The sequence below is a fragment of the Sceloporus occidentalis genome, unplaced genomic scaffold (assembly GCF_023333645.1).
Source record: "Sceloporus occidentalis isolate IW3139 unplaced genomic scaffold, rSceOcc1.0.p SCAF_507, whole genome shotgun sequence".
In the NCBI taxonomy this organism is placed as follows: Eukaryota; Metazoa; Chordata; class Lepidosauria; order Squamata; family Phrynosomatidae; genus Sceloporus; species Sceloporus occidentalis.
Window position 1 is genome coordinate 114,476 of NW_028317487.1, and position 25,485 is coordinate 139,960.

At 46.8% G+C, this 25,485-nt stretch overlaps 1 protein-coding gene across 1 annotated transcript; it reads right to left on the reverse strand.

The window, feature by feature from the left end:
* Positions 1-831: 831 nt before the first annotated feature.
* On the reverse strand, positions 832-24,822 carry LOC149271458 (nuclear pore membrane glycoprotein 210-like). Its single transcript, XM_089507401.1, has 40 exons — positions 24,668-24,822; positions 22,782-22,918; positions 22,352-22,483; positions 21,933-22,029; positions 21,369-21,519; positions 20,767-20,899; positions 20,190-20,348; positions 19,582-19,650; positions 19,021-19,127; positions 18,760-18,900; positions 18,296-18,433; positions 17,397-17,552; positions 17,092-17,290; positions 16,646-16,791; positions 16,158-16,379; positions 15,714-15,887; positions 15,183-15,375; positions 14,934-15,040; positions 14,456-14,560; positions 14,139-14,240; positions 12,890-13,018; positions 12,666-12,793; positions 11,343-11,478; positions 11,033-11,095; positions 10,527-10,706; positions 10,194-10,274; positions 9,779-9,910; positions 9,531-9,689; positions 9,248-9,339; positions 8,734-8,908; positions 8,220-8,395; positions 7,733-7,950; positions 7,358-7,494; positions 7,111-7,231; positions 6,490-6,636; positions 5,782-6,032; positions 5,259-5,466; positions 4,880-4,972; positions 4,724-4,792; positions 832-1,244 (listed from the first exon to the last, which is right to left on the reverse strand). The coding sequence occupies exons 1-40, from the start codon at positions 24,820-24,822 to the stop codon at positions 832-834; spliced, it is 5,931 nt and encodes a 1,976-aa protein (XP_089363527.1).
* Positions 24,823-25,485: the final 663 nt, after the last annotated feature.

Below are 25,485 nucleotides of genomic sequence, written 5' to 3' on the forward strand. Positions count from 1 at the left end.
GGAATGAGTGTCACTGTCCCGGGATGAGTGTCACGGTTACAGGGTGAAGGTCACTGCCTCGATTCTCCAGTTACCTGGCTGACTCTCCTGGTTGTTGGGCCCCCGTGTCTGGGCCCCTTCGTTGCAGAACCCTAACTCATTCATCCCACATAGCATAGACCCAATGGAGAGAAGCTGGAGGCCCCAAACTGTGCCTGGGATACTGGGACCTCAGTGGAAACCAGTTGTATTGGGTCTCCAGTCACTGAGAGCCACGAGGAACTGGTCTTCTGCCATTGGAAACCACTGGGAGCTGGTATTTTGTTACTGGGAGCCAGTATTCTGTCACTGGGAGCTGGTGCCCTGTGAATGAGAACACAACTCCTGTCACTGGGAGTAGTTGTCCTGTCACTGGGAGCCAATGTAAGCCGGTATCCTGCCTCTGGGAGCCAATATTTTGTCACAAGGAAGACTGGGAGTTGGTATCTTGTCAATGGGCACCAGTATCCTGTCACTGGTAGCCGCTGTGAGCTGGTCTCATGTCACTGGTAGCCGCTGTGGGCTGGTCTCCTGTCACTGGTAGCCGCTGTGAGCTGGTCTCCTGTCACTGGGAGCCGATGGGAGCTGGTCTCCTGTCACTGGGAGCCACTGGTAACCGCTGACCTGTCACTGGGAGCCGATGGGAGCTGGTCTCCTGTCACTGGGAGCCGATGGGAGCTGGTCTCCTGTCACTGGGAGCCGATGGGAGCTGGTATCCTGTCACTGGGAGCCGATGGGAGCTGGTATCCTGTCACTGGGAGCCACTGGTAACCGCTGACCTATCACTGGGAGCAGATGGGAGCTGGTCTCCTGTCACTGGGAGCCACTGGGAGCTGGTCTCTGTACCTTGTCACTAGGAAGACTGGGAACTGGTCTCCTGTCAATGGAAGCTGGGATCCTGTCACTGGGAGCTGGTCTCCTGTCATGGGGAGCCGCTGGAAGCTGTACCTTGTCACTGGGGGCCACTGAGAGCCACTCCCCTGTCACTGGGAGCCGGTCTCCTGTCACCGGGAGCCGCTGGGAGCTGTACCTTGTTACTGGGAGCCGGTCTCCTGTCACTGGGAACTGCTGAAGAGGATCAGTCCGGTCAGGAGGCGGGAACGGCGGGCGGAGACCTGTATACGGCGGCGGGAACCGAGAGGAGGGGTGGAGCGGCGGGGTTCTGACTGCGAACGACGAGATACTGACTGGGATACTGACCGAATGTCGGGTATTCAGACTGGAAACTGGGGGAATAATGACTGGGAACTGTGGGGTTAATGACTGGGAACTTGGGGGGTTAATGACTGGGTTACAGGGGGTTAACCACTGGGAACTGGGGGGATAATGACTGGGAACTGAGGGGATAATGACTGGGAACTGGGGGGTTAATGACCGGGAACTTGGGGGGTTAATGACTGGGTTACAGGGGGTTAACCACTGGGAACTGGGGGGATAATGACTGGGAACTGTGGGGTTAATGACTGGGAACTTGGGGGGGTTAATGACTGGGTTACAGGGGGTTAACCACCGGGAACTGAGGGGATAATGACTGGGTTACAGGGGGGATAATGTCTGGGTTACAGGGGGGATAATGTCTGGGTTACAGGGGGATTTTGACCAGGAATAGGATGGGCACTAATGGTGGGCTAAGAACACGCAGTAGCCCACTAATGAAGCTATAATAATAATAATGGAAGAAAACAATGGCCTTTATACACTATCGGGCCTGGTCTAAAACACAACAACACAAAAGTAATGCGTCAGAATGCATAGAGCGACCACAGAAAGGATCCAGAAAATGAGCCAATCCTCTTAGCGGCCCAGTTACTCCAGACATAAATATTTAAATCGAAAGCTCTGCCAGCCCTCCCAAATACAGACTGGGAACCGAGGGCTTACTGACTGGGGACAGGACGGATACTGACTGGGAATGGGGTGGCCCCCAGGGACAGGGCCCTGGCTCCCAGCGACAGGATACCAGCTGGCAATCTTGGTAGCGATGGAATGCCAGCTGCTGGGTAGGTGCAATGTGTCTGTGCTTTATCGTCACCATCTCGATTTGTTCTAATTCTGTAATTTATGCAACAAATGTTTTATTTCATGTCGATCTGTATATCTTTTTTACTATTTTGGTTATTTTATTCTTTTTTCCCCAAAATGTTATGTTTTGTTCACATTTTAAGGTAGTTTCATATGTGTTCCAGCCTCGGCTGGATGTATAATGGAACCTGGAACCTTGATCGGCTGATGTATAATGGATTGCAAGCTTTCCAGACCATAAAGGTCTCTTCTTGAAGCACAGCGGATGAGCAGCGTCGCAGACATCACAGCAGACTGCAGGTACCCATTAAATATTATGATATGAATTATATAATTATTATATTATCGCGTTCATTCCCACAAACACTCATCGGACGGAGTGATTTCGGCCATGACTAGCCTGTGATGTATCCTTAGCCATGAGCCATCATCAGTCTACCGAGATGGCATGCAGCATGGGATACACAGCATGCGCTGCTGCTCCTCCGGCAATCCACACACACCGTACAGATGTGAGAAACGTAAAGTTACTCTCAGATTAAACATGGTTCCCACTCTGTACCCCTCCCAGGCTATGTCCCAAACTCCCTCTGTAACAGACACGACCAGGCGGCACGAGACGCTCCTCCTTCGGTTTAGTAAGAATTCGATGACCGGGATGTGTTTCGAGTACATCTTCGCTTGCATTACCCGGTAAAAAAAATCCCAGAGTTTGGTGGACCTGGCAAAATGTCATTGACCCGCGCCTGGATCATACCGAGCACTCCCTGAAACACGATATGAAGTGTGTACGGACAGAGTGTCATCCCACACGCACAGAGGAGGAGAAAACACTTTTTGGGAGATAATTGGAAATATTTATTTACAGAGCAAACTTGCAGAAAAGCCGAAGTACAAGAACAGGCTTCATGGAAATAAACAGCAGATGAGGAACTGGAAAAGCTTGGGGGGTCTAACTGGCATAATCACCCCAAGCACTGGAGGAACAGCCACCCTGGGGACGTGGCAGCTGCAGCCACACACGGCCTAATGCCCCATGCTGTTATATAATTACCCGCAGAAAGGTTACACAATCACAATGGTTTTCAGGACAGGTTACAGGTATTTCAAGTACTGATACACTAAATGTAAGAACACTTAAGCGCTGGAGGGTCACATTTTCTGCATTTTACTAAAACCTTCACATTGCAGCCACCCCACTCAGGTCTGCAATGACTATTCATACGCCCCGGAGTATGAGTGCATGCATTACATTCAGATGCGGACATCGCAGGGAATTTACTGCATATATACACACACACATATATATATATATATATTATATATATATATAACATTTCACATTTATCAGAGCAACGATTTAAGTTAAACATCCTTCATAAACCATGTTGATTTCTCATGGGGAAGGGAGCATGCTTCTTTTTTTCTTCTTCTAATGGGGACGGGCGTAAGGGCTGATGGCTGAGAGTGATCTGTGCACAGATTATAGGAAAGTGAATATGGTAAAGGAGAGGAAACCTCAGGCTGGGAAAGCAGCTCCATACACTGATCAGAAAACAAGAAAATGCCCCAAAGAAGGCATACGTATAATAGCGCAAGAACAGATGGAGGAAACAAACATATAACTCAAATCACAGGGCCCTGTGGACTGAGCGGCAAACTTGTTTGTAATAATCAATAAGATTCAGTTGCAGGCGAAGCACAGAACTAAGACTCTTCCAAATGTAGAATGTGGCATTGCTTTATAACCCTGGGATGTGGCTTTTCCATTCGGCACAGCGCCCGTTCCCATAGACCATTATGCTCCAGCTGCTCAGTGCTGGCCGCCGAGTCCCTAAAGGCACACGACGAACATCTCCAAGAAATTCACAGTTAAATGTTTTCATGATGGTGTGGCTCACGCTGCAAGGCTACATTTATCAGTGCAGAACATTCCTGAGTTAAACTGAAATGGCATCAACCAAAACAACAAAAGAACTGTAAGAATATTTTACAGAATTCACATACACAAAAGCTGTCATGAGAGGGACCTGAGTTATAGCACCGTGTATGGCTCAAAACTGATAGACCAGCCCAAAAAGTGTCTGGCTGGCTAACTGGCACCTAGCCTTCACAGAAATCAATTCTCATTGGACAATACAATGCAACCTAAAAGACACAAACAATATAAAATCAAACTGGATTATGTAAAGCAATTTCTGAAACACACATTTAGGATTATTGGATTAAAACACACTCGTTTCCATGCGCAGAACCTCGCGGTATCACGCCACACTCCAGAGCATCTAAAACAAAGTTGCTTTTTTAAAGGCACACGTGGGAAAATCAAGGTGGTTTTAGGAAAATTCAAATATTTAGCTGGAAGCGTAGTCTGGACTCCATAATACTTTTGTTGGAGAGTTTTTCTTCCACCCTGAAGATCTTTGAGCTGAATAAACTATTGGAGAAGAGGAAACTAAACCTGCAAGACAAAGAAATCCATGACATTAAACCAATCGGGTCATCAAGATGCTCTAATATCCCTACTAACAACCCACCTGCCTCTCAGGGTATCAGTAATCTACCCCTCATTGCATTCGCGGTTGACAGGTGACAGTTTTAGTGCAAAAATAACTATGAGGAAGATACGATTCAGGCCTAAGCGACCATGAGAATGAATGACGACTAAGTGCCTGATACTCACTGGTATTGGAAGGCTGAGGGGTACTAGAGGTAAAAGCTGGATGATTGATCTGCTCCTTGGGTGAGAAAACTGGACAAAGACAACAACATCGAAGAATGTTAATGTCTAGCTTTGGAACCACATTAGTTACCGAGATTAAATCTGGATCTTGCTTACCTATTATAATCACAGCAGCTCCCGCCAACAGGGCAAAAAGCATGAAGAACATGACTTGGTACGAAGAGACGAAATGCTGGAAGAAGCCGTTTTCTACTGCAAACAACCCTGAAGAAAAAGCACAGAAATTCCTGATGTTGGGAGAAGGCACACGTTGCAAGCTCATACTCTCAACCACCTGTCACGGGCCAAGTAGACTTCAGTCTAGGGGCCACTCTGGACCAGAACACAGGAGTGAGGAGCCCGTGTTCATCAGTCATTACAAGTAAATACGACTCTGGCTCTTTCAGCTCAACCAGTGAAAGTATGCAAAGAGTAGGGAGTCGGAGGTTTACGAGGGGCTCTCCCCATTACATCTGCTGCTTGAATTTATACAAACCTAGTTTTGGTCCCAGCACAGACACGATGGTCACTGGAACAGAAATCACTTGGTTGGACGGATGAGCGGACACGGTCAATTCAGTAGAGAGAGATCCTTGACTTAATACCCTCACATCCTTTATACCCACTTCATAGGTTACAGAACTGGGCTTCCCATAGAACTTTTCCTTCTGAGCTATGGTAACTACGGGCGATCCGGATTCCACCTGGAAAAATAACTACATTGTGGAGAAGGCTCTTGCTGACAGATGGAAAGCTGCACAAGTGCAGAAGATCTTCTATGACTCTGGACGTGTGTGAACAAAACTGTTAATATTGCAAATTTATACAAGGTACTAAAATTCTTGCCATTTGCCCATCAAGTAATGGAAGCTGTGACCCTACTGCAGCAGGGAAGCACCAGTGTGGTTAACAGCAGGGAGCGCAGCATTCACCGCATCAACTAAACATAATTAGCAGCATCTCTGCCAACTGTGTCACCTTTATTGATATGACCTCAGTCATGCATACCCCATTCTCACCTCTAAATTCTTCAGTATTTCAACAGGTCCAAATATCTTCAGCTCGCTCGTTGTGTAATGGTTGTTTAATAGAATTTCCTTCTGACTGGCGTAAAAGCCCGGATAAACCGGCACACTGGCACTGATCTGTTCAGTGTATTGGCGAGTGCCGTGTACAGAAGCAACTATGGTTAGTGATGTATCACTCATGCTGAGAAGTCTAAGATGGCTTTCTGCAAGTCTGTGTGCCACGACGGAGCAAGTGTAATGGCCTGAATATCGCACAGGAAGAGAGGTCAGAGAAATAACCAGGGTTAATGCGTTATAATGTATAAGTAAATGCAGTAGGCTGCACAAAAGGGTCAGCAAAGCTTCATGCAACGTGCAAGAACACAGAAATATCCTTCTTCAGGGTGCCTTTGGGGGCCAAACCAGTTTACATTTATTTCCTGAAAACACCCCAAAATCTGCCTGTCTTACTGAGTCCCAGCCGATGGCAGAGACGTCACACATAGCCAATGTTTTCTGGCCATGAGCTTAGACTTTACTGTCCCTTTAACACGGAACAGCCTCAAGTAATATTACAACTTCCTATCCACTTACACTCAAAATGACAGCGCAAGAGAAACCTTTCCGGTGAACCGGCTTTTTGTATAGAGAATACAAATGAAAAACGAGGCTTTTAATAAATGTGATAAGAGCGAAGCGCCGAGGACCTGTAATGCTCACCAGATTCTGCATCAAACCCGGGCTTTGCGCTGAACATTTCCAGAGGGGAGACTTCAGGGTTGGGCTCAGTGAAGTGCAAATGACAGCAGAGGACATTTTCTGGATGAAGTTCATCAATAGCTGCTATCTGCACCGGGGAACATTCACCTAAAAAAAGACAATTTTTAATTTTCATTAAAGAAAACATATGATGACCCTGTCACTATGGTGCTGCTCATAACCGCGACATACAAAAGTGTCTGAAAACGTCAAAGGCACAATAAATACGATTTTATTCCTCTTCCTTAGGCCACTTAGTTGCTTATTGCCCACATCTGTAAGGAAGGAGGGTAGGAAGTAAAACTGGCCCAGCCTCTGGAAACCCGGGACTAAAAGAGTTCTAGGAAATATTGGGCCTCATATTTGGTATGAAGTAGAAACAGGACACAGCCCGGATGTGACGAGGTCCGGCCTCGTTCCTCTACTAAGCCACTTAAGCTCAGACATCTTCCGCATTACCCAAAAATCTGAACACTACAGGAAAAACGCTCCCGGGCAGGACGAAGCTGCATTCAGGTCACAACTATCCAGCCAAAGACTTGTGCTGAGCCAGCGGGCGCACGTCTGCTCCGTTGCTTTTACCTTTCAGGTTCCTCTTCTCACCAATTTCCACAAGAAGTCTGTGTGTTTTTGCAACTTGCAAATTGATTTTTTCTCCAACTTCTTGCATGGTTCTAATTTTTTGTGGGGAACGAATTAATACCTGTAATAAATAATAAAACTAAGATTTATATTTAAAACAAAGGATTCTTTACGTATCACCGTACAATTTCGCAATCGGACATTCCCTTCTGATAGGTGTCTCAGACTCAGCCTGGGCATTCATTACCTCCCGATAGGTCTTCAGGATTCCGGGGACTTCGTAATAGACGGTCACAAATCCCACAGCTTTAGCCAAAGCGACTCCTGACTTGGGATCAATCTGAAGTACGGAACTGGAAGAAGAGGTCCAGGATCCGGCCAACCCTGGGTAAACAAAGCCTTGCGCGTTACATGAAGTGTCCACCGAGTTATGTGGCCTGCATCAGATGTGTCTCCCACAAACACTGTACTGAAGCATATGGAGAACTCCACGCAAACAACAATTAGGTAAGGAAATTCCTAAGGATCTGAACACAGTAAATGTGGCCCACAGATGATGGACACTAAATGTGGCCCACGGACAATCTAGTGCCATTGTCTGCTGAGGTGACTTCACGCTTACCCTCCTGCGTGGTAATGGGGCAGGCAAAGCAGAATACATCTCCAACAGTTCCCTCCTTTACATTGGGAAATATACTATGCTCCACGGGCAGGGGCAAATAATCTGACAGCGCCGGGTTCTCTGTGTCCCAGACATGGAATAAAGTGAGGCCAGCATTAATCGTGTGCACTGTGAACGTGTTATTAGTGGCTCCTCTTCCAGCCTGCACAAAATCATCCCTGGAAGACAGAAATGTGTTAGGAGAACGACCGTTCTGACCACGAGCAGCCGAGTTTGCACTCAGTAATATAAAAGCCAGTACCTGCAGCATCTATAATTTGGATCAAAAAGTGATATATTTCTGTGCATTACTTAAAGGTCCATCATTTGTGTTTGATACAAAGATATTCCGGTTTTTAGGGTTCAGGTCACCCCACTTTGGAAATGCACAGAGTGCAATGAACACGAACCATAAGAGGGAAGGACATTAAGTCGACAACGCGCATACCTGTTGGTTGCCAAACTGAGCATCGAATTCTGTGCGTGGAACATGTCTCCAGCGCTGTCATGAAACTGAACCAAGAAACTCAACGTCATTCCCAGCGGTACGGCAATGAGACGCTCATTATTAACAATCTGAAGGACAGGACTGCTCACAATTCGAATGTAAGAAACCGGGGCAACCTGTACGGAAAGAATGAAAAATTATCGGTAAGTCTCGTGTCCTGTTATAATGTTAATTTAATACATACCCAAAGCCTCACTTCATGTAACACCAAGAAACTGCAAACCGGGCACCTTGGGCTCAGCTCTGCAGCTACTATCACGCTATTAATGGACTGAACTAACAGAGCTGCACATGTATGTGGTCACGAGAAGCTCCATTACATGTTACAGGTTTCTTGTCCCTGCCCCACATGTATGGGCCTGAAGCTAAAAGAGAGGAATGCCCACGAGACAGGAAAGTTTAGTTTACATCACGTAAACGCTAACCCTGCCATGGAGACACATTCTGGATTCACCTTGACAGACACCAGAAGAGTTTGGTTGATCCCAAACACCTCCTGGGAAGTGATTTCGATGGTGGAGACTCCGGTCAGGGAGCCGCACGTAAGGAGCCCTTTATCATCCACGTGCACCACTGCAGATTGGTTTGGGGCATTCACAAGGCGGTACGTCATGGCTGCTGTTCTGTCCCTGAAAACAGATGGAAACAGTCATAGTTTGAAACACAGCCTATTAAAATCTGACATGTATAAACCACGCTGGCCGACGCATGGAGGCAGAGGAGGCTCTTAGCTCATATCTGCACAAGGTCAGAAAGGGCCCAGGGTTATCCATAACCCCATAAAGTGATTTTGGTTTTTAATGAACATGTTGTTGCTGACCCCAAAAAACAAACAAAGTCATTACAGGGTATGTTGGACTCTGTTTCTGGTGCCTGACAAGCACATGTATGGTAAGCAGACATGTAATTAACATTGGTAGCACCATATACAGTAACTGTATGGAGGAACCCTGTTCGCATGTCCTCACCTGTTAGTCTGAAGCTTTAAGACTGAATAGGGAGACATAAGGATCTGTTCCACATCCACACTCGGGCTCAACAAATGAAGCTCCTCAAACACCTGAAAAAGAAGTAGTTTGATTATTGAGGTGCAGTCAGTAAAAACTGCAAACCACTCACACCCATAAACCCATCAATAGCGACTCGCTAGATCCAGCTAGACCCCAGCTGCTGATTCACTACCGACAGCGGGATGCAGACCCCACACATCTGAGGTGTAAAATCACTGACACTGTCTGCCAGTATAATCACCTGAATGGTTATCTCATCTGAGAGCTCCTCGGCATCGCCATAAAACTGCTTCGCTGACGGATCAGTGGCTCGGACCATAACCTTCAGTCCTGTCTTTCCTTTATCTTTAGCATAAACATTCATTGCAAAGTTATAGAGCGCAGGAAGATCAACCGATATCTGCATGAAACACCATAAAAACCCCATAAACATCCGTTTACACAAAACTAAGGCTGCATCAAAAGCTGTAAGACTATTGAGAGAAAAACCTCATCATGGCGGCTCCGGACATCTAGAAAATCCCTTTTTACAACCGTCCAGTGGAACGTGAACCCAGGCACAGCGTTGGCAAAAGCAAAGGCAGACTGCTCGGTAGTGACACCCGTCACGTATACCGGCATCTGGAAGAAAAAGGAGCGGGGTAACTGCGTATCTCTCAAAGGACCAGAGGGCAACAAAGCACTTACAAAGGGCCCAATATCGGCACTGAAAATAGTGACAAATTCCGGCTATATAACGCACACATATATATATATATATATACACACACACACACTGTATGTGTGTGCGATGATATCTCTATATCAATATATATATTTAAGGTACTCTGCTATTATTCAAGCCTGTGACAGGCAGGGCGCTAGCTGCTCCCCAGCGTCGTGGCCCTAAACAGTTTAACTGTACCTTAGTTCCAGATTTCATTCGTGTTATGGGTGCGTGTATCCGGACTGCCCTGAGCCGCACCACTTCCACCTCCACTTCATCCTGAAAAAAAAGAACCAGAGATAAAATAATGATAGTCAGCGGCTGAATAAACCTTTGAAAATGAAGGCGCCGTCCCAACTTTGTGCCGCCAGACAGTGCTCCATGCTTCAATCTGTAGCAGCAAACTGCCCCTCTGCCACCGCCGCTAGCAGCGGAACCCCCTACCCAGTCACACATACTACTGTCAACATGTTAATAACATAGAATAATTCCACATCAAGCTGCTTTCTAATATGATGAAAAAAACCGCACCTTGGAGATCACAACGACTTTTCCTGATTCGGCATCGGCCGCTTGGACGACGCCAGTCACCGAGCTGTTCCCGACAGACAGCCCTTTCACAAAGCCGTTACCGTCTACCGACGACACGCTCTCGTTGGCCACGGAGAACATTATATTGGACTGAGGCTGTGGTCCACCCTCTGAGGTTATCTGCAAAATATCAATGGCTCATCAAGTCGTAGATAAAATCCTCTCCCAACGCGGACTCGTCGTTCCCGCAGCTATGCCTCGGGCTCCCCCGTGACCTGACTGTATTAAGGGGGGAGATGAGCGGGACCCTCAGTGTCTTTTTTTCTCTCTCTCTTTCAAGCGTGTAGAATTTGTCCAGAATGGGGGGGCAGCACATCTAATGGCCAGGGAAAGCCACCGAAATCAAACCTATTTTCCATTAAGGCCCAAACCTGGTTTCTACAAACTGCAAAATATCCTTAAAACCAGAATCTGAAAAAACATTCTACCAATTATAAAATATTCACCTGCATCACCGCGCCAATAATGAGTGTAATTTTCCTCGGTAAGAGGCGAAACGGAGGAAATACCTAGAAATAAGGAAGACAACAGATAAAAACCAACACCACAGTTCATTTTCAGGTTTCTGTGGCTCGTCGGAAAAGATTCCTGAAGCGTTTAGCTGCCGACGTTCATAAAGCTGGGACTGCGCCGGAGGCCGGCATACTTGATAAGTCTCTGGTAGCCACGTGATTGGTTCAGTTGAAGCACGTGACTTTTTCACAGAACATGCGTCTCTGCTGCCATCTCAGCCATGACAAAAGGCTGTCTATTTACCTCTAGCGGCCGCGTCGGGGAGTCTATGGCGCTGCCGGCATTGTCTGTGGCAGTCGCCATGAGGCTCGTCTGTCCTATGGCTTCACCGTGAACGGCAAACACAGCGGTGTAACTGTCAACCTTCTCCTGGAGAGCCCTGCAGCAAAACATGCATTGTATACACTGCGGATGGTACTCTGATTTAACTATACATTATACAGGGGGCCGGCTCACCGATTTAACTTTACATTATACAGGGGGCCGGCTCACCGATTTAACTTTACATTATACAGGGGGCCGGCTCACCGATTTAACTTTACATTATACAGGGGGCCGGTCACTGATTTATCATTACATTATACAGGGGGCCGGCTCACCGATTTAACTTTACATTATACAGGGGGCCGGCTCACCGATTTAACTATACATTATACAAGGGGCCGGCTCACTGATTTATCTATACAGGGGGCCGGCTCACCGATTTAACTATACATTATACAGGGGGCCGGCTCACTGATTTAACTTTACATTATACAGGGGGCCGGCTCACCGATTTAACTATACATTATACAGGGGGCCGGCTCACTGATTTAACTTTACATTATACAGGGGGCTGGCTCACCAATTTAACTTTACATTATACAGGGGGCCGGTCACTGATTTAACTATACATTATACAGGGGGCCGGCTCACTGATTTAACTATACATTATACAGGGGGCCGGCTCATCGATTTAGCTATACATTATACAGGGGGGCCGGCTCATCGATTTAGCTATACATTATACAGGGGGCCGGTCACTGATTTAACTATACATTATACAGGGGGGCAGCTCGCTGATTTATCTATACATTATACAGGGGGGCAGCTCGCTGATTTAGCTATACATTATACAGGGGGGCGGCTCGCTGATTTAGCTATACATTATACAGGGTGGTGGCTCGCTGATTTAGCTATACATTATACAGGGTGGTGGCTCGCTGATTTAGCTATACATTATACGGGGGCGGCTCGCTGATTTAGCTATACATTATACAGGGGGGGCTCGCTGATTTAGCTATACATTATACAGGGGGGCTCTCGCTGATTTCGCTATACATTATACAGGGGGGGGCTCGCTGATTTCGCTATACATCATACAGGGCATCAGAGTGAACGTTCAGTTCTCCTGCAAACTCGTTATTTAGAAAATAAATCCAAAGCACAGGAAACGGCCTGTATCTTAAAAAAAATATTTTGCAATGTGTGTTAAAAGTGCGATATTCCTTAAAGATTCGTTTTTTTGAACCTGATAAACGCGTTTGTGACACGGTGATGGCGTTCATAAAAAAAAAAAATACTCACTTAACGGACACGTGTGAAGAGGATGATCTAAGCTCCAAATTCATGTATGCAAAGTACTGGGCAAGGAAAGGTTTCTTGGCGGAATCCAGGACCCTGACATAAGCTTTTACACTTTTTCCAATTTCTACCTAAAAAATATAAAACGGGGACATTGTTTCGGATCAGGGAACATCCCAAGCGAGGTCCCAAATGGGTGTCCTCCACGCAGAAGTCCAACGACCAACCTTATCAACAACTCTGACTTCCACCTGAAGAATATCAGAAACCAGGACCCCGACTTCAGCCGGTGCCGGCAAGGCCAGGCACAGGTCGTAGACCGTGATGCTTACAGCGCCAGCACGCGAAGGGTAAACCTGAAGAACAAGGAGAAAAATTACGTTCTTCTTGAGCAAATCTCAAAAAGCACCTTCTGCCGGGAAGTGAAAGAGATTTAAAACCTACCTGGATACAATGTGGAACTAGGAGACTAAAGTCACTAATAGTGTTCTAGACAGGGGTGACTTAGTCCAGACCCGGCTCTGTGCTACTGGACAATGGGTAATATGTAAGGCATTACACTCAATGTGATGGGGGGGACTAACAGGGGGCAGGTGGGTGACAAACACGGAGGGGAATGGATGGAAAAACAAATGAGGCAACAGGTTAGTAGAGAAAATTCAGAGCAAAAGAACCAAGAACCAGGGTACATAAGGTCTAAACAGGGTGCTGTAAGTTGGGCCTAGGGGTACCTCTACTGACTGTTTAATAGCAGCATCTCCCACGAGAGGGCCTTAGGCGGTAGGTGACAATCAGCACGGGATAACCCAAACAGACAGACTGCAAGCCTCTCTAGTGAACGGAGCTTCCGGGTGCCCTGACCGAGCGCACGTTCCTCCGAATGGCAGAAACCCAGTTTCTGGCCTCTTTTTAACGAACATCCACCAGTACTGGGTTCATTGTTCTGAGGCAGGTACTGCGGCAGAGTACGCAAAATACAAACAAACCAGTACCTACAGCTCCATCATTTTTCATCATTACACATTACAGGGAAAACACGCCTGTTATTAAGAGCAGAAGAAGCTGCCCCTTTACAGGTTACATTACATACAGACACACAACCCACAGGCAGATCAGCCCCCATCGGCCCGTCTAGTCGCCCATTTCTCCTGCTGTAAAGACTCAAACCTTAATCAGTCGTAAATTCAGGAGCCATATGTCTATCCCATGCATCTTTAAACCCCCTCACTGTATTACCCTCTACCACTTATGCTGGGGGGCTGTTCCACTTATCTACCACCCTTTTTTAAAAAAGTGAAACTTCCTTACATTACAGCTAAGCGATGATCCTGGAAACGCAGGAAGAAAGACGTTTCAGATCGATTCTAACAACATGAAGGCAGTAGAGGTGGATTAACTGATCCTAAGGTCTAAATACATAAAGAAATGTGAAACAGGAATACATTTTTTTTAAAAATGCAATAATTTGGAACTCACCACTATGGTGCCTTTGACTTCTTGAAATACAGTTTTTACGATACTAGGTGCGCTGCTGTTAATGAAAAAGAACCTGGATCCCTCAGCAATCGTGAATTCGGCCTTAAGTAAGAGAGAGAGATCATAAGGACAGCGAGAAAATCGCAGCGCGGGCATCGCCTCCTTCCATATAACGTATGTCTCTGGGAACATAGCGCTGCGGAGCTGACACTTAGTTTGTCCAGTTACCGCTCGGTTAATTATTCTAAGGAGAAGCAGGCGATTTATACAAAAGATGGTGACCGTTTGCACCGCAGCCCTGAGCGCGGCTCTCTTACCGAAACACGTGGATGGTTATAGATGGTGAGAGAACTCGGATTCACTTTCACATCCTCTACGAGAAGAAGCTCTAGACTAGCAGAGACGAGCGCGAACGTCCTGTGCTTCAAAACAAGACCAGAAAATCCTATCACAATCAGCAAAACAAACAAAGCCATCCCGTTTGCTTGGATTTCCCGCCATCGCATGGTGTCTATTAAAGAACATTAGTATGTAGAGGCATCTGTGCAGCCGTGTCCTGGAAGCCCCTGACACAGCACTCCGGACACGCGACTTCTCGAGCCGCGACAATCAGCGGCAGATAATGAAAAGCACCGGAAAGGGGGGTCAGTAACGGGGAGGCACTGGTTTAGTACGAAACTAGCTCAAGATTCCCAGAGATATAGATCACAAATACATATAAAACATCATATTAGTAATGGCACGAGCCAGTAATATCTGCTGATAAGTTCATGGCGGGGTAACCGGCTCACGTACCGGCGGGGAGACTCCAGCTGCCTGCAGATGACGCTCCTGGTATCGGTCAGCTCTGGAGGTAATGGTGGCTGCCCCCGAAATACGGTGAACGTAAACTGTATTCAGACCTGAAAGAGATGAAGAATAAAGAAAATTCAGCCATAATCGTGTTCCCCGTTCCATTTCTGGGAATCATCTTGGCCTGTGGTGATGGTTTCACTGGGTTTGGGCGGCTGCTATCGCATTATACCCCCGCGGGTGGTAATATACCGTGCAGTTTCATCTGACCCGCGCCGTCTTCTTCCTGAACCAGTTTCATGGGTTTTGCGGAATCGAAGCTTGCCAGCATGCCTTTGGAGGATTCCCAGCCGATACTCAGCGAGCTGAAATTATCAAACTTTCGGCCCTGGGGGTCATACGCCGCCAACTGTAACAGCTGATTCTGGTAATTAGAGACCGGAATCTGAAAGAAAGTGAGATTCTAATGAATATTAAACACGGCACTTGGTGGCCAACAGATTATAGAAGGAATCAAAAAATAAAAACATTCTTTCCCCCACCATCTGCCCAATCAGACATCATAAAGAGATAAACACGTGTAGAACACGCTTCCACTTCTTCAAAAACATATGTCCCTCTAACAGACCCCAACATTCCCCCCATGACAGAGCTGTGGTGTATCGGGTCTCATCCTCCTCTGAATACCTATAGATATACGATGTTCTATAAGTTCCGAAGACATACAACCCATCTGCAGAAGACAGATTCATCCCTATTTCAGCAACAAGACGCCGGTCATACCACTTGCTTGTTCTGTTGCATCAGAGGACACGTGAAGTCCGCGTGTGCGAGTTTATATACCGGGGTGAGTGTAAATCTTGCTGGAGATGCACAGATAAGCTTCACAGAGACCAGCTCCTCGGCTGGGAAAGGGTTACTTTCTGTAGGATGATTTCCAATTCTTAAAGAAATGATCTAAAGAAAAGAAAGCGTCTGTTACTCACACCGGGAGTCGCGGCGATGAATCCATTGCCTATCCAGACATTATACCCACGAGACCAGCGGAGACGGAAATACTACGTGTGAATAGAGGTCTTTCAAATGGGTAAAAATGTAATAAATGTTGTACTTTATACTTTTTCATCATTCTGGAACTCTGCAGAGATTCACCCATCGCAGAAAACATATGCAATGGCATGGGAGCTGACAATCCTCGCGCATGCTTTACAGATTATTTGGCCTCACCTCCTCGGCCAGGTCGGTGCATACGGTTCGCAGCCAGTGCTGAGAGTGACTGCGGGACACGGCCGACTCCTGTAAGGACAGCGACGCCATCTCCGGCTTCTCGGCAGACGCACTCCTGAAAAACCTTTGTGGCTCGAGCACCCAGGGGTTTGGGCCGCCTTCAAATAACATATCTTTAGATGAGCCCAAAGTGACTAAAGCCACAGACAACGGGTCCACTGCCTAAGATGGTGAGTAAATACATCAATTAATACCGTGCGGCGGCACCAATTCCATGCAATTAGAAAAGTGCGATAAGTGAGCTGGAATCCCCCGTCCTTCAGTATTTGGCTCTCCATCGCCGTTACTTCTCATACAGATATCAGTATATTATTATTACGTGCTGATTTAGCATATTCCGCTGTATGCATGCACCTGCCCGCTGCCACCATTTTGCCCCCACTGCAGTAACAATGACAGATAACGAGTTGAAAGTTGCGAGCTCTTACCTTTAGCGGCAGATATGCAGCCACAACAATTTTGGCTTTGAGGTGGACGTGACCGTGGGTATAGCTCACGTATATAGTCGTAAAACCCTGAGCTTCTGCCTGTACCGTGATCCCGCTGCAGGAATCGCTCCCAGGCGGGAGTCTTCCTGGAAATATGGAAAAGAAATCCATCTCAGCGGAATTTACTGGGGAATTAAGAGATTTCCTCATCATGTCTCCAAATGGAGAAGAATAATCAGGAAGCAGCTCCCGCGTTCAATAGGCACGCTTAACATACTACTACATTTCCAGGTAAACTTCGCATATTTTGTGAGCCTTAAAAAAGGGGAAACATATTATGTGTTCCCAGCAGTCACAAAGAAACCATTAAAACATGAACAGATTTAAACTGTTTTCCTGAAAGCACAAAATCCACTGTCAGTCTACCGGCATCTTCTGAAACTCACCGGGAATTACTTTATAAATACCAGCAGTTTCCATTTCTACAGACAAATCAAAGTGTGAGCAATCGCTTAGCGCCACCATGTCGCCATCCTCGCCACCTATAAGGCCAAATATTTTTATCGGCAGCTCCAGTCTGTTTCCAACACGCGCCTCCACGCGGCAAGAGATAAATTCCATGCCATTGGGCTCGATAACAAACACCTAAAGGGAGAGAAAATACACGTGAACACTGCCCCCTGTTGGAGCGTCCTGGAAAGCATGCAGATTCGCAGCGCCGGCTCCTGGGACAAGCAGCACATTATCCTACCTTCATCTCTCCAAAATGCAGCGGGTTCTGGACATCACGAGCGCGCAGGACACTGACTCCAATATCATGGCCAGTGGTCATCTGTCCTCTCACATTAACTGTAGCCACTTCGTTGTTTGACGATGACCATGTAAAGTTTCCACTCCCACCCTGTGCCTAGATAAAATAAATGATATGTTTATAGATGTTATAGAAATATAACTCGAGTGCAATAAAGCCACACAGAGGCTCAGAGAGACCTGGCCTATTCTTCCCGGTACTGGGAGACTGCAGGCGCTCATTGGCCCGGCGGTACTGGGAGACTGCAGGCGCTCATTGGCCCGGCGGTACTGGGAGACTGCAGGCGCTCATTGGCCCGGCGGTACTGGGAGACTGCAGGCGCTCATTGGCCCGGCGGTACTGGGAGACTGCAGGCTCTCTTTGGCCCGGCGGTACTGGGAGACTGCAGGCGCTCATTGGCCCGGCGGTACTGGGAGACTGCAGGCGCTCATTGGCCCGGCGGTACTGGGAGACTGCAGGCGCTCATTGGCCCGGCGGTACTGGGAGACTGCAGGCTCTCTTTGGCCCGGCGGTACTGGGAGACTGCAGGCGCTCATTGGCCCGGCGGTACTGGGAGACTGCAGGCGCTCATTGGCCCGGCGGTACTGGGAGACTGCAGGCGCTCATTGGCCCGGCGGTACTGGGAGACTGCAGGCTCTCTTTGGCCCGGCGGTACTGGGAGACTGCAGGCGCTCATTGGCCCGGCGGTACTGGGAGACTGCAGGCTCTCTTTGGCCCGGCGGTACTGGGACAATGACCTTATAATCACCCTGTCCAGAGTATTCTGTGCCTCCTGCTCCATATTGTGCTTCTGGTTATATATTGCATATGCACAGGCTCCTGGCCTGGCCCATAGGTACCTGTATTTTGTACTGGTATACTCCTGCTTTGGGCTGCCACGGAAATGCTAAAATCTTGGGGGAGAGGTTAACCGGGAGATAAATTTCAACTTCTTGCTGGTTTCTCACTGGGTTTTGTAAAACATGGACTCCCCCATCCTAGAAGAGAAGGCAAAAGAATGGGTACAGGTAAATAACTTTGTTACCTAGGTTACCCTAAATCATAATTATGCAAATATTTCACTATTAAATAAGATTAAAAAACAGATTTTCTATTTCAATGCATCATTTTACCAGTTCACTGTTTTCCACAAAGAATTATTTAAGCATGACAATTAAAGACTCCTTTCCCCCCTCCATCATAATTTTTAATTTGGATATAAAGGTTAGGGTCATTTACTGCAGATTAGAAAATGGAATAAACACATAAAAGAATAGGATTGCGTATCGCCAGGTATTGCCGTTTTCATGGTGCTATGACACACCTGGTCTACCATGCACGTCAGAGCAGCGTCGATAACGGTCTGACCGCTCTTCCGAGCTTTCACGCGATGATAAGATCCGTTCAGGGACGACTCAAGCAACTCGAAGTATTCTTCAGGCAGCATCGCCTCAATCCGCATGTTCTGAAAACGACACAGACTTAGGTCACTCGACCAAGAAACGGAGCAGAAGCCTTTACAGGTGAAGGACGACGTTTTTTTATCTCATGCTTAGTGAATACATCCTAAAACAAAGCTACTTACATTTGATAAATAGACCTTGCTACTTGACTTGTCGTAGACATCAATTGTAACTTCATACAATCTTCCAGTTTCAAGGACCCATCTGTCTCCTGGATTGACTGTAAACCCTATAAAAACAAAGAAAAAAGTGCAAAAAATCCCAGACGCTGCACAGAAAGCTCGTGTTCTGTTAAAGGTGTCAGAGGGCAAAATGTAATGAAAAGGAGTTAGGATTTCATGGAAAGGGTCTTGGTGGACCCTTAAAACCAAGGACATCCAAACCAGTAGCCAGAGCTGTACGTTTACTCCCTCACACGTTATATATTTATTCTATGACAAAAAAAGGACAACCCTGACCAAATGGATATTTGTGCCACGACTGCTTAGATTTGGACCACCATTATACATTCAAACCTTGGCCCACACAGTAGGATCAGACTCCAAGCAAGTTCAGGGTATGAACTGCAACAGAGCGGACGCTGCCACATAGTGCTGGAGAACAAGCTGTGATTTCTTCTACTGGCCTCCATGGAAAGATGAGGAAACCCCTGGTCTGGCCAACCGCAAAAACAATCCACTAACCTAAGTATCCAGCTTCCACCACAAAGATGGTGGCGTTAGGCAGACGGGATGATCCTTGCATTCGGATATCTAAATCTCAGTGAAGGAATTGCTTGTAAGGAACAGAAAGCCTGTGTGAAAAGTTATTACCAAGAAATTCCATACCGATAGCTTTTTTTATATCTAGGAAACAGGTGCTGGTTTATTACCTTAGGTGCCCCCGACTTCACTGCACATCACAAAGCCTGACCCCCCCCCAGGAGCTTCTATTGCAGGTAGGGCCCTGTATAGTGCATAGTTAACTCAACAAGCTGGCCTCTAATTTAATCAGTGAACTAGCCCTGTACAATGTTTAATAAATCAGTAATTTTCGCCTGTAGAAAGAGAACTCTGCACGGTACATCCAGACGGAGACATTCAATACTCTGGCAAGCTCTAGTGTTGGTAAACGCAGACTCCTTTGGGGTCCCTGGCTGTGAATCCTTTATCTGTATGAAACGCTCCCTTCCTTCTCCCCATGAGGATCAGAGATGTTTTCATCTGCCAGGAACACCCAAGCAGCCACAGGAAAGGGGTCCACCTGCCATGAAAACTGTTGCAGCACTGAACGCGGTCAATAAAATGGATACTTTTATGGAGCAAAAGAATATTTGTTTGACCCTGCTGCGTAGCAGTGACTGTCGTCGTCCTTTGGTCCAGTAAAGCCACAGGATCATCCACGATTCCTCCGGGGGCCACCACATGGTTCTTGAGTTGTAATACGTATTGATCAGAAGGCATAAGTAAATCTGGGGAACAAAAACACAAAACTGACTTTGTCGGCACATTCTGCGATAACCAGATCAAGGCCATTCAGTCTCTGTTCACTGACTAGGGCTTAGTTTACTGTGACTTTACAACTCCGCCAGGTTTAGGCAGATTTTAAAGAGGTGACTGGACTGAAAACGAGTTAGAATAAGACTGCGTGTCGGACTACCGGGTGCCTCTGGCTGCATATACAAAAAAAGCTTTTAATAAAAAAGGAGCCGGAATCAGATAACTTCAGAAAATCAAGTGCTGGGACAGACTCCCCAGATCCACAGACTAAAACAGAATTTTTGTGCTGCTAGTTATGGAATGGGGGGCAACCCCCATGCAGCCAAACCCCCCAGACCCACGGCCATCTTCCAGGCATGCGCTGCACTTGCAGTTTATCAGAGGACTGACCTGTGATCTTGCCTTGTTTGATCTTCTGCACTTTGTATTGTACGGTGGCTCCTACGAGCAGATAAATATCCAATGCAGGATTAAGAAGAATATTTTCTAGAATAAGGAGACGAACCTCTGCAGGATTCACTTTCTGCAAAGAATCAAAAAACATTATTTTTTCATTTAATAAAGTGCAACAAAGGTAACACCGTAAGGGGAGACGGAGCAGCCGAGAAGAAACCTCGCCGTAAGGGGAGACGGAGCAGCCGAGAACAAGCCTTTAGAAATCATCCACTAATTCTATCAGAATTTGATAATAAAGATTCAAACAGACACCAGAGCAGAGCACTGTTCATCAGCAGACACGTGAGTGAAACGTGACACTAGGGCCACGAGGCCACCGACACTTGAATGCTACCCTAAACTGCGCAAAGTCAATAAAATCTTAATTCCCAAAGACGTTATGATCCATACGTATGGCTGGTGGCTTTGGCTGTTAAAGGGTATAGGTATTTGTTGCCGGTATTGCTGTCCTCCATTCACTTTTAGGGTTGCTTTGGTCTCATTAAGGTTTTTTGGTTAATTAAAACAAGAGATGACGGTACAGCGGCAGGACTCACCTGGTACACCGGCTCTAACATTCTGGCGCGCAGTTTAGAGCTTCCCGTTTTCATTCCAGACACTAAAATTGTGTCTCCCTGTTTGGCCACTTTCTCCATCTCAGTGATATAGGAAGGAGGCACGTAAGTAGATTCCAAAAACCTAAGAATTCTACAAATATAAACACAATGTTTAAAGCCCCTCCATAGGGCCGGAAGGTACTGATGGACAAGTGTGTGGTTTTGGCATTATTGATGGAAATGCAAGATTCTTCATGAAGTGCTATCACCGTTTAATAAAAATGTTTAAGTCGTAAAGCCCACCTATACACATAAATGCCCTGTCACCCCGGGAAATGGTGGTCACACAGGGTGGGGCTCAAAGCAAAGTACGCTACGATTGGACCTTCACTGTTTGTCCCACCGAAAGTGACCCTTCTGTCTGCTGCTGGACCAGGTAGACCCCTACCATGCCCAACATTTGCTGTAATTGAAGCTGTAATTGATCATTGTCTTAATCACATATGAATAGCAAACAGTTCTGAGGAGTAAAGCAAGGAGATTAATATTGCGGATGCTTCTTACCGTAATGTATTGTGAGAATCTGGGAATCCATCCATCTCGGCATCCTTAACGACCGTCCATTCGAAGACCAAACCAGCCAAGGTGCTGAATGTGTTTCCTGCAAAGGGTCCCGGTAAATATCACGTAAGTGGATAAACACAATCGTTCCTCAAGAAAACATTTAAAATATAACAGGGCTGCTAACACATGATGGGAAAACCCCACCACGTGTCCGGCCATGCTAACACAACACTTCCGGTGTTACTATTACTTGATTTATATAGAACCATCATATTCATTGGGTTGCACGCGTTTAGGAAGTGGGGAGTCTAACATGATGAAGCCCCCTGGTTGTGTGCCCGTTAAAGTGTAGGAATGGGGATTTTTCCCCATTACCCATTTGGTACCCAAACTTTCTCTAATCTACCCTGACTCCCCACCTTCTGAGTCCAGAGCCTGAATTTTTAATTCCAACGGGGAGTCTTCCAGGTACAGTTCCCTGGTGGTGGACACAATGTGAATATCCGTGATGATGTCAACGATGGCATCGCACCGAAGTACCTGACCCGACACTGCAAGAAGGAAACGGAGAACCTTTAATAATTCAACATGCAGCAAAGCCTCAGGATTTAATATCAAATTACTAAACAACGACTGGATCCAAACCCTGAAAGGGGAATGGAGTCTGCATCGAGTTGTGCGCCCAGGAGGGTTAGTAATACACCGAGGTAGAGATGCCTGGTTCTGCAGAGCAGTGGAACCCACAACAGACTCAACATTCTTCTAGAAGTCACTCCTCATTTCCCCAGCAAAAAGCAAGAAATGCCAACGTATCTAATGTTTGGGATAACAGAACCCGCCATTACTCACATATATCTTCAGCCAAGATGATGCTGGTGAGCCGCGTGGGGTGCGTTGCCCGTGCTTGCACTATGGCCCTCTGAGAACACTGCTGATCATCAGCATTTATAGGCTCTATAGAGGCCACGTCTGGACGAGTCGATGACCTTAAACAAGAATGTTTAATACTATTCAATAATATCCTGTAACCAATGACAGAGAGGAAAGTGCGGACGTTGAAGAGGCGATTCAAATGGACAACCTGTGGAAGTCAACGAGAAAAACTTCTGACCGGATAGATGTGTCCACATGGCTCGATATAAAGCACAACCAAACAATATAAAGTTTTTGTGGCCACCATGGTCTGTGCAACTTCCCAGTTTGGGTGATAGAAGTGGAAGTCTGGGAGGAAGTATGCTTTTCTAACAGATAAATATGGTGGAGGGCATAGGTCAAATTCAACAGCTGAAACAGGTGGTGAGAAGATAACGATGACAGAGGCACCCAAATCCTCACAACCACCAGAACATCCATGACTTAAACATGTTCAACTCCCAAACTCTATAGCAGTCAGCGAGCAGCATGGGGAAGGTCCCCTAGGCCGGGAGGCAGCATGTGTCATCTGTGGTAGGCCTTCTAGGGGGGCTGGCAGCATGTGGTAGGTCTTCTAGGGCGGCAGGCATGTGCCGGGAATGGAAGGTCTCCTAGGCCAGCAGGCAGCATGTGCCGCGTGCGGAAGGTCCCCTAGGCTGAGCATGTGCCTGGTGCCGAGGGTCCCCTAGGCTCAGCAAGCAGTGTGTGCCGTATACTCAATTTACATAGGCCGCGGTGCCTGTTATATATGAACACTTTCTTGCAGCTTTCAAAGTTAAAAGTGAAGATTGCTTCACTGGTTGAACGGCCCCCAGAACAGCGCTGTATAGATTCATGCGCTCCATCCGTCCGCTCTAAAACCCACAGCACTTCCTGTGAGGCTTCATTATATCAAGAGACGAAAACCATGCGCCACCATGAACATATATTATACATTATACATATATACGGGCCAGGGCGTCTCTACTCATAATCCTGTTAACGTGGCTCGTCGCTGCTGCTTTCATGCTTTAATTTCACTGCCTTGTTCGGTCTGACATCCCAGCAGCGCATTACATGGCGACTGGCAACGATACCAGAAACAAGTCACCTGGGGCCCCGAAATCTCACCCGCCTCACTGCCTGTTATCCCAGGTTACCTCAGCCACGAAAGAAGATCCCTGGCCTCACCCATCATAACACAACATTAACCATGACGCCCGCTTTAGTGAATAAACCCCAGTGCCTTTTGTGTGAGAGAGATATACACAGCCCCAGGTGTGTGTGTGTAAATATATATACACAGTATATATATATATAATGTATGGGGGTACATACACACTGCCCCCGGGTGTGTGAGTATAAATATATATATACTGTGTATATAATGTATGGGGGGTATATACACAGCCCCGGGTGTGCGAGTATAAATATATATATATATACTGTGTATATAATGTATGGGGGGTATATACACTGCCCCTGGGTATATATATTATATATATACTGCGTATATAATGTATGGGAGGTATATACTGCCGGTGTGTGTGTGTGTGTGTGTGTGTATATATATATATATATATATATATATATACTGTGTATATGAATAATGTATGAGAGATAAATGCATTGCCCCTGGGTATGCACATTGTGTATTATGACGTGTGGGGGTAACTAAATATGCCACCCTGGGGGGGGTATATATATATATATATATATATATATATATATATATATACACACATACATAGTGTATGTATAATGTGAAGTGAATGTTGGGATGTTTGTAGTTTATGCTTGGTGACACTGTGGCCCCTGGCTGTCCTCCTCTCCGGCTCACTCACCATCTGTAGCAGCCCTCTGTGACTTCCAGGGTGAAGTTGATCTTGTTGCCCCGAGTGAAGGGCAGGAGCACCTTGGGGATGCTGAGCTTCGAGGGCTCAGCTGGGGCCACAAGGGCCCAGAAGAGCCCCAGGACACAGGGGCCCCAAAGTCTCATTCCAGCTCCAGAAGCACGAACTGCAGGCGCACACCAATTGGGGGGTTCAGGGTTCTAGTTCCGCGGGTCTCACGGTCTCACAAAAGCCCCAGCTCCCGCCATGTGTTTCATTCACGGGAAATCCGCCGCGAGCCAGGAGGAGGCGGGCCCTGTAGGGAGAGGGACGTTACTGTACAAAGAGGGGCGGAGCGTTACTGTGGATCCACTGGCACGGGGCGTTATTGTAGACACGCTGGGGAATTGCCTTGGGGTTGGGGTATTACTAATACAGATGGGGTATTGCCTTGGGGTGGGGGTATTACTAATACAGATGGGGTATTGCCTTGGGGTGGGGGTATTACTAATACGGATTGGATATTTCTGGGGGTAGATTGGGTATTGGGTAAAGCAGATTGGGTGTTTGCACAAGGTGGAGAATATCTACTCTGTATTGGTAATATGTTAGTCCTGCCCCCTTGGGGTGGGATTATTTCAGTATTGCACCTTTGGGGTGGGGATATTTCAGTTTTGCACTTTTTGTGTGTGTGTGTGGGGGTATTTTAGTCCTGCCCCGGGGGGGGGTTATTTCAGTCCTGGATTTTGGGGTGGGATTATTTCAATTCTGCCCCCGGGGGGTGGAGTTATTTCAGTCCCTGGGCAGAAAGCGCTAGAAAGCAGCACCCA